Consider the following 9,903-nt stretch of genomic DNA (forward strand, 5'->3'; position numbering starts at 1 on the left):
TGAAGGCGCCGACCATTTCTTTTAAGTTTAGTTTGGAATCTAAGGAGACACTCATTTGAAGAACTAGGTTCGTTCGAATAATAATAATCAGGCATTCCGATATATAAGATGGAGCGAGATTATATAAGGCTTTATTAACCATAAGCAGTATTTTAAAGTCAATCCTGAATGACACAGGCAACCAGTGTAGTGACATCAAAACTGGAAAAATGTGTTCGGATTTTCTTTTCCCAGTTAGGATTCTAGCATCTGCATTCTGCACTCGTTGCAAATGATTTATGTCTATATATATATATATATATTGTGAACGCTGGCCCCGGCACAGACAGGCGGACATCATTTTGCAGCCACACACGTTTATTTACACTATTTACAATCATATAAATCACGTGCACCCCACGAACCCCAGTGCCTCTTGCAGAATCCCCAAAGTCAGGGCCCACAGTCTCGTGCCTTTCTTCCTGGCCGCCTACTGTCCGCTCTCAGCTCAGTCCTTCTGCCTCCCGACTTCCACCACCGACTGGAGGGCGGCCCTAAATAAGGCTCCCGGATGAGCCCCAGGTGTTTCCGGCACCTGTTCTTGGCCACCCCAGCGTGCGGAAGATGCTAGCTGCCTTCCTGGCAGCTCTCCGGCGCCACATAAAGTCTTCCCCGGCACTTCCTGGTGTGGCGGAAGTGCCGGCTCCGGGATAATTAGGCACCGGGCGCCGCCTGGCGGTGGCCACGGGTCCCCTACAGGGCTGGGCTTCAAGCCCTGTACCCGAGCCCCCTGCCTAACCAGGACCGGACGCCCACTCCGTCTGGAGGAGGCACTGCCCTCCTCCGGTCCTCCAAGCGTCGCCGGGCTCCACCCACCAGCGACCGTGCGGGATAAACCGGCATCGGGCGCCGCCTGGCGGTGACCACGGGCCCCTACAGGGAAGGGCTTCCATGCCCTCAACCCGTGGCCCCCAACAGAACCAGGACGGACGCCCCCTCGCGGTGTGGAGGAGGCACAAGCCCTCCTCTCGTCCTCCAAAGCGCCGGCGGGCTCCAGCTCCGGCCGGCGACTGCATGGGATCAACGGCATCGACGCCGCCTGGCGGCAACCACGGCCCCTACAGGAGAGGGCTTCCATGCCCCGACCCGTGGCTCCCAATAGAACCAGGACGGGCCCCCGCGGTCTGGAGGAGGCACAAGCCCTCCTCATGTCCTCCTGGGCGTCCCGGCGGGGCTCCAGCCCCGGCCGGGGGCCACAATATATATATATATACTGAATATGTATATCCACATAGTATATTGTAAGGTTTCTAAACTCTATTGGGACTCCCCCCTAACGAGACAGCACACTGAAGAGTATCCCAGCACAATCGCTGCCGTGTCTGTGGGAGACAGCGTATCTGTTGCCACGGCAACAGCAGGCTCCCAGCTCTCACTGGGAAAGCAAATCAAAGCCGACCGCGGTCACACTATAAGTGCTGTCATTGCTGGGTGTTGCAAGGGACATTATAAAGGCAGGGAACAGGATTACTTGCCAATTAACCTGGCAACGACCTTGCCTGACTGCTGTGTCTGCGTATTGGAGAGTGGTAGATCCCACTACAATAAATATCCATGCTCTTCCTGTTTCAAGCTGAATAAAGTTGATTTTGCTAAAGTACTGAGACTCAGCCTTGTGTGTTGAGGTGCATGACAAGGATGGACATATATATATATAGTCACAAACATGTGATTAGGAGGCAGTCAGAAAGCCCAAAGGTGAGTGAAATATCACGAGATGAAGGATTGTCACGTGGTACTTACCTGAACCTTTTCTCCCAACATGAAAACCAAAGAATGATAATAGCCACCAAATCCGGGTTTCAAAATGGTCGCCATAACGTCACTTCCGGTGACTCCATTTTTCATCACTTCTGCCTGTCACCATGGACACTTCCAGCTCCTCCACGATGTCACTTCCTGCCAACCAGTTCCTGTTCCCATAATGCATCCTCTATAAAAACGCCATCTTATCATATCCATTTTGTCAACTGATACTGAATTACAAGTACTTTTAATCACTTTTGCATTCTTTTGTCCACAGGACAATATATGGGGACGGTCCCCAAAACTTTATCTTTGTGGAGTTTCTTTTCTTTGTTGAATAATTTTCACTATATTTATTGTGAACTTGAACCCGGACACAGGCAGACAGACGTCGTTGGTTCCACCACACACTTGTTTTTTTACATTATGTACAAAAGTCACGTGCACAAACCCCATTGTCTCTTGCACCGTTCCCCCAATGTCCAGGCCTTACAATGCCTCTCTCTCTCTTCAGGCCTTACAACGCCTCTCTCTTCTGGCCGCCTCCAGTCCTCTCTCCAGCTCTGTCTCTCTGCCACCCGACTTCCGCCAATGACTGGAGGAAGGTGGCCCCTTTCATAGGAACCCGGATGGGCTCCAGCTGCTTCCCGGCAATCTCCCGCCCACACCCCTGTGTGCGAAAGTGCCGGCTGCCAGAAGCTGTCGGTGTCCCTGTCGTCTTCCCCCTGGCACTTCCTGGTGTGGCGGAAGTGCCAGTCTCCCGGTATAATCAGGCACTGGGGCGCCGCCTGGCAGTGGCCACAGGTCCCTACAGGGCTGGGCTTCCAAGCCCTTTACCCGAGGCCCCCAACATACCCAGGACGGACGCCACCTCGCGGTCTGGAGGAGGCACAAGCCCTCCTCTGGTCCTCCTGGGCGTCCCGGCCGGGGCTGGAGCCACATTATATATTTAGTAGATGCTACATGGCCCGAAGAAGGGATGTTTCCTGGTTGAGAGATTATACTATGTAATTCAGGTAAATCTATCCTGGTGAGAGCATTTCATTTGTTTATAACGGAGTACCGGGGCTTTGGAGGTTCTGCAGTGTTGGGGAGATATACTATGTCATCTCTAATATTAATTTTTTGATTGAAAAATACAGCAATGTTCTCACAGGTTTCACTGGAAGTATTCTGGGGGCATTCCTTTGTGTTACCTGGTTTAGCAGACGATCAATTGTTGAAAATAAGACTCTGGGATTACTAGCTTTGTTATTTATAATATTAGAGAAATAGCAGCGCCTCTCAAGGCGGACTGTGTTATTGTATTCTGTTATTAATAAAGTATCTATCTATTTTAGTCTTCAATATCTCATAATGGATAGTTAGTTTAGTTTTCCTCAATAAAAGACTGAAGAGACCCTTTCACTGTCAAGGGTATTCCTGTGCTGGACAGTAAGATGATGGTGCCAAGTTGAATCCAACCTCACTAGGAAACACAAAAAGATTACAGAAAAGCAATTCTTTCTTCCAGCAGACTATGTAACATATGAGGAGCATTCAAATGGGAAATCTTGGAGTGTAACTGCAGTACAACCAGCAAACACGAGGTATGACCAAACACCCAAACCCACAATGCAACAGAGCCCCTGAACAAAGACAAGGCAATTTTGTCCTCCTTCTCAGTGTCAAAGACCACGTGGTGCTCTATAAACGAATGGAGGTGATGCATTTTCCTGTCTAATCAAAGGACAAAAATAAGCACACCAGATATAATTTTGGTTGCAAGACAGTTTGCAACATCAGTTTGTTCGCTTTACCCCCAGCAATCTAAATTTGAGTGGTTTTGGGTTTCTTCCAAATTTAATCTGTGGATACACAATCAGAGAGTGGGACAGGTGCCAGTAGTGGAAACAAGAGCTTATAACCAGATAGAAACTTAAAAGCGCATTTGACAGGCCCCCCATAACATATAAATGTAAAATGCTCTTGAAAGAAGTGTTTCCTTTTTGTTAAGTGCTGGCGTGATTTTGGTGCATAGAGGTGCGCATGAGCAAGATTTTATTTTCTTTTTTAATATAATAAAAAGGAGACTGCATGACCTTTTTTTTTTTTTTACCTGGATCAAGAAGCTTCCGAGAGTTTTGTTATTCTTCCGACATCAGTATATTACCCAAGTGTACGCTGTTAAAAGATTTCTTGTATTGCAATGGCATTTGGTCTTCATCTCAACACCCACAAAAACAATTAAAAAACAATTAAAGAAAAGCTGCCAAAACATTAAAAGTTAGCTGGTCTGGAATGAGTTTGAGAAATTCTTAAGACGGGGTCCTCAATCACGGAGGGCTGCAGTGGCTGCAGGGTTTTATTCCGTCTACCATCATGTACAGGTCGGGTCTTGAAACCCGAAAAGTCGATCATATCAGACCGACTTGTACACCCGTTCAAAAATGCGACGCTTAATTTTTCTTTTACATGTTCTTGCCTCCTTCAATCTCACATCAGTTTCTCAGACACATTGAATTTTGTTGCAGCAGCGTAGTTGCCAATTTCTTTCCGTACTTCAACGTTTAATTTAAAACCAGCTTTATATTTTCTTCTGATCGGACGCTTCATCGTAGATAAGGGATGCTCTTAGATTGAAGGTGCGAGATACACAAAAAAAAAAAAAAAGTGCAAACGTCGCTTTGGAGTAGTTTGGGTATTACCGTGTGGTCACGTGGGCACAGAAGAGCGAGATTAGGCGCTGACGCTGATAGAGCGCATTGCCACACCCACATAAAGGCCGTGTGCTCCGTTACCCTCAGGTGGGCGATAGCATATCGTAATCTCTTGGACCAATAGAGAGTGAGCTTTCCGCATTCGATTATACGAGCGACATTATAAAATAGTAGAAATTGTACGATAAAAATCAAGCTCTGACTTATCCACGGGAGAACTTGTCCGCGAGTACGGTAATTAGTAAGCAGTCCATGCGGATGATGAAACTTGGTATTTAACTATTTAGCTTTTTTAATGCTTGCATTCATCCAAGAGCAATTGTAATTGCACTGTAGAGAGTGTCCTTCAAAGAGAACATATCCATGTGTTTTACGGCCCAGAACAGATTTAAATTTAATGCCCGGCCAGTTCCTCTCATTCATTTTATATATATATTATTATTATTATTTTTTTTTTAAATCACCGATAGTTCATGACAAGTACTTGAGCTGCTGCATGGTTTATTGGTTATCTGCATCTCATTATTAATGAATGTCTGATAAAGATAACGGGCAACAATTAAAACTTAATGCTGCTGCTTAAATCTAATAAGCAATTAGGATTTGTGAACGGTAACAGGCAAGGGAACTAAAATTAAGATCCAAAACATTGCTTTGCTAGTAAAAAGGTTCTAATGAAGAAATCGGTTAGAAGTGAAAACCTGCAACTATAACAGACCCCCAGGAGTGTAAATTGAGGACCCCTGATCTATAATAACTAAAATTTGTCTTTGATGAATAAAAGGCACCTACAAGGCAATTAAATCAACATTCATCTGCAGCAAGGACCAAGTTCTAGTTTGGGCCCTGGTTGGAATGAAAGCCTTTAGCCAATTCAGCCCTCCAGGACCGCAATTGAGGACCCCTGCTTTATGTCAAATTCAAAACCTGTACCTCTTACAATAAAACAGAATCCTTCTTACAAGGCACCTATAATTTGTTGTTGCACCAGTTGGTTTTACGTAATGAAATCCCAGAAACTAGAAGAGAAAAATATCAAGTTTGATTCGTATCCACCATGGAGAATAGATCTTTAGTTCTGACATTCCTGCTGGATCATGAAACAGAGCAACTATATATATATATATATATATATATATATATATATATATATACAAAAAAATATAACCCCACACACACACTTGTAAATAAAATGAATTGCTGTTCTTGCAGCAAGAACCTGTCTTAGTGGAGAAAGAGCATCTAAAAGATCAATCAAAATAAAGATCTGACAGCAGGGTTACTCAGTTATGAGTGCCATTAAGATTCAGTCCACAAAAAGGGTCTTTAAATCAAAGCCAAAATGTTTTGCTCAATGACACACTTCATGCTGGATACCCAGGATTTTGGTCCTGTCAGCTTGTTTTAAATTTGTTTCTAGCCTAACAGTTTGTCACGGGTAGGGTCTGTAATTTTAGACACTTGTTTGCCTCCCCAACCCAATAAATTTAGTCCCCTACTTTGTGATCCTGATGCATACAGAAAACAAATGTTTTGGGTTAAAGAGCTGCTGGGCTTGTCTGAATGCTGAGAAAATGCTATAAAATCGATCACAAATGACAGGTGGCATGGGCTGTCACATTCATAGCCCCCAACACATTTTGAGGCTCGGGTCTAGATTGTGCCATTTTAATGAATAGCTGCTGTGATGTCTGAACTCTGGTGGGTCCCAGAGATTAAGAGCAATGGGAGATCTGCCATCCAAAATCTGACACGAGTGCATGGAGACTTTTGCCTCGACTAGTAGGCACATTTGTGGAGAGGACACTTTCTACCAAATTTGGTTAGAGAGAAGCTTCTTTAGTACTCACACCTAAAATCCTAAGCAAATTGATGGTCAGAGATTGTTCCATGAGGCAATGGCCATGCATGTGGCACCATCTGTCTAGAAGATTCAGAAAGACCAGAATGCTATTTAAATAGGCACCGGTACACCACCCCCTGAAAATATACTATAGGCAATGCTGTGAACTTTAAAAATTTTATTGCTTAGTATTAACAGAGCCCTTTGCTTTTCTGTATGTAAAGAATAGCACAGCCACACAGGAGACAGCCAGGACACCTACAACACCACCAAGGATGGAATCTTGGAATTGGGAGTCTGCAAGGAGAAAAGACGGACATTAGGAATGAAGAAAACCTAAACACACTGCAACTCACTAGGCTAGATTCAAAAGCAGTCCTTAACATGGCTTGCATTTACACTGTACAGACAAGTTACCTGCAGAGACTTCATCTTGCCGAGGAGACAAGGCCTGAGATACAGAGGACAAAGGAGAGACCTTCTCCAGAAAAAGAGGGCCAACAGAAATGGTCTCCTGCCATCCAGCTGGTGCACTCACTTCACCTGCAAAACACAATTAGTTGGTGTATCCCAGACTGGACACTACAGAAGCCAGCTGTAAAAGTCACTTACTTGCTCTCCTGCGTCTGTGTTTAGGGGCACCAGAGCCCCTCCTGAAGGGAGGGGGGTTGGCACAGCTTGTGTCACAGCAGCTACAGACAGCATTGTTCCCATCCACTGAGCTCCACCTGAAAGCACAGCCACCAATCACAACCTGCTACCTCATCTGAACAGGTGCACCCTCATCCTCCCAGTCAGTCGCTTACTGGCTCAGTGCAGAGTCATATGAACAATCCTTATTCAAAGGATCAACATTAGCAGACGCCAAGGTCACCTTCAGATGGCAGGTAATGAAGATCTGCAAGTAGACATGCAAGAGTACTGTCAAACCTGGGAGATCCAATGGGATTCCTCCAAAGATGGGAGGAAAGGACTTACTGAACTAGTAGTCAGGCCATAAAACCTGAAGGCATCCAGCTGGAACTGCATTACAGACTGGGCAACTCTGGGGGACACGAACTGGGAATTGGAGCCTGTCAGTTGGCTGTCTAAGAAACACCTGCAATACACAAGATGGACCATAGCATTGCGTTTCCAGACCAAGATCTAGTCCGACTATTCCTCACACCCACCCATTATTCCCAATGAAGGTGTAGGCTGGGGCTGATGCATTGGACCCAGGAGTGGCCACACAGCGGTCCACAAAGACACGGAGAGGCTCATGGTTAGTGCTGTCCACAGACGCTTGAAGGTTAATGAGGTCACCTAGGAAGAAGGTGTTGGATGGACTCGGCCCACTCCAGTCACCTGCAGACAGGAATGTTACAAGGTGTTCAGATCACATTAGTGCAAATGGAAAGTAGGATTTTTAAATGTGTACACCTACTGCTCATTATAACAAGCGAGAAGCCTAGAACGTCCTCGGCAGATATTGTGGAGGTGTAGGGAACCCAAGTGGGGTTTAAAGCATTGCTGCTTACATTGTGTAGCCTGGGGAAAGAAAAAGGACATTAGAAAGGTGAGCAACATGACAGGTCTTCAAATCAGGGTAGATTCTTGTAGTTTAACACGTCATAATGTGCTGTACATCGCATCTGTTTTGCACTTGTCTGTATTTTCATTAGTATATACTTGGCCAAGTGGACTTGGTTCCCTTACCTGTTGTATTGGCATTCAATCTGCACCACAGCTGGATTTGTTCTTACAATCGGAAGACCATCAATTGGAGAAGGATTGTAGTCCAGGGAGAAGGTGTACACTATGAGAGCTCCCAGCATCTAAAGAGCCAACAGTTTAGGGCTATTCAGCTGACAATGCTAAACTATAAGAGCAAAAACATCTAGATTGGACTCTAACAGCACAGTCAGAGACCCTTTGTAGTGAAAAGGTTTAATCAATATAAGTTGCATAAAGCAATTTCCTTTGTAACTTTTCAGGAGAAAAAGCCAAGCAAAATGACGCCTTTTATTGGCCAACTAAAAAGATTACAATATGCAAGCGTTCGAGGCCACTTGGGCCCCTTCAGGCAAGATGTAAATCTTTCAGGATTGTAACAAAAATAATCCTTTTAAAGGCTCCAGATATCCTTTTCTTGATCTGTAAAGATCTCCCACCAAAGGGCGGACTACTGGCCATTCACCCAAAAGGTTACTTAACCAAATGTCCAAGCAGTACACCTCTCCCAATTTTTAGTACCGATGTTCAAACCAGTTTACTCACCATATCGATTAAAGCATATTGAAATGGTTTGGGGTGTTAAATTGTAGATTTCACACCTGAAAGCTTTAGGAATGCGGGTTTGTGAGGGAAAATGGAAAAACCTCAACTTAGGTTTAGTCAACTTAACTGAACAGAATTTAGATGGCTTCTTCAAAGGAATAATCTGATATTTAGAATGCCCACATACAGGTCACGAGTGGGCACTGCACCACCGATAAAGGGTCTATGCACACAATGCAGGCTTAACTACTCAATTCTCCTTTCTTTCCTATGCTGTACTAAAGCCTATGAGCAATCAGTCCGCTATGAAAACGTAAAGAAAGAGAGGATCTCGTTAAAGCGTGCCTGATCAATTGCGACTTGTGCGCCAAAACGTCATACGAACATAAACCAGACCTGAGCCACATACGAGAGCTTTCAGTAGTAATCATCGAGAAACAAGATTAGGAAAAGGACAAATGCGAGAGCACTTCATCAGCTCACCTCCACGGTGCTCCCGCAGCCCTGCAGAGGCGCTTCGATCACAAAAGGCTGAGCACCGGCCGGGCTGGTGACGCCACATCCACCCATGGAAAGATCAGAAGGCTGCACCGGCTTTTGGATGCCCAACAAGTCCGGACTGATGGTGACGATCACCTCACTGTCGGTGCACTGAGCGGTTACGGTCTGCGGAGCGCCAGCTCTCGGCTCAACATAATGCACGACCGCGGGCTTCTGGTGTTTTGCGATTTGCTTCCGTCCTTTGAAACGGGGCTGAGCAAAAGCATCGCAGAAGAGAAAGAGCAGCAACACCACGGCTATCTGACCCTTGTCTTTACACCACATTTTGAAACAGCAAAGGGGAAAATCAACAAAGCGCAGTAAAGTTTGAAGCGCAGCACAGTCTTTGTATACACGAATGAAGGCGGTCGACCGCTAATGATAATAACACGTGCGGAGAAAAAGATCACCAATCAGACACCAATCGCGTTTGAAATAATCAAGACGCATGAAATACTGAGGTTAATTACGGGAAACAGATCATAAAATTCGAATCACAAATTAAAGCATGCCAACGCGTAAGATCATCTCTGGCAGTAAACTAGCAGTTCTTATGTGGATCACGCAGCCGCCAATTGGGTTTTAAATCCCTCGGTAATTAAAACCTATTTGCTTTGCGTAAGTGAAGAATAAAGTGAACTAAATGTTAAGTGTGATGCCTTGAAGAAGTTTCACTTACGAGATTTGGGGGCGTGTTGTGCATTGCAGACTAACACGGAAGACTAATGGAATATTGGACAAATGTAGTTAAAGTTGAATGTAGTCAAATGTTTTGTG

The 9,903-nt window shown here is 45.1% G+C and overlaps 1 protein-coding gene across 1 annotated transcript; it reads right to left on the bottom strand.

The window, feature by feature from the left end:
* Positions 1 to 6,490: 6,490 nt before the first annotated feature.
* LOC120528289 (zona pellucida sperm-binding protein 3-like) lies at positions 6,491 to 9,494 on the bottom strand. The gene is made up of 9 exons (XM_039752432.1): positions 9,070 to 9,494; positions 8,026 to 8,144; positions 7,754 to 7,857; positions 7,500 to 7,674; positions 7,306 to 7,426; positions 7,134 to 7,225; positions 6,940 to 7,055; positions 6,745 to 6,870; positions 6,491 to 6,624 (listed from the first exon to the last, which is right to left on the bottom strand). Exons 1-9 carry the CDS (start codon positions 9,409 to 9,411, stop codon positions 6,506 to 6,508), a joined length of 1,314 nt encoding a protein of 437 aa, XP_039608366.1. The 5' UTR covers positions 9,412 to 9,494; the 3' UTR covers positions 6,491 to 6,505.
* Between the last annotated feature and the right edge of the window lie 409 nt (positions 9,495 to 9,903).

This window comes from Polypterus senegalus, chromosome 4, assembly GCF_016835505.1.
Source record: "Polypterus senegalus isolate Bchr_013 chromosome 4, ASM1683550v1, whole genome shotgun sequence".
Taxonomy (NCBI): Eukaryota; Metazoa; Chordata; class Cladistia; order Polypteriformes; family Polypteridae; genus Polypterus; species Polypterus senegalus.

Coding starts and splice junctions, on each gene's coding strand:
- LOC120528289 (XM_039752432.1), bottom strand. CDS start 9,411: ATGTGGTGTAAAGACAAGGGTCAGATAGCCGTGGTGTTGCTGCTCTTT. Junction 7,427..7,499: donor ACCTTCATTGGGAATAATGG/GTGGGTGTGAGG, acceptor TGTGTATTGCAG/GTGTTTCTTAGACAGCCAAC. Junction 6,871..6,939: donor ACACAGACGCAGGAGAGCAA/GTAAGTGACTTT, acceptor TGTGTTTTGCAG/GTGAAGTGAGTGCACCAGCT.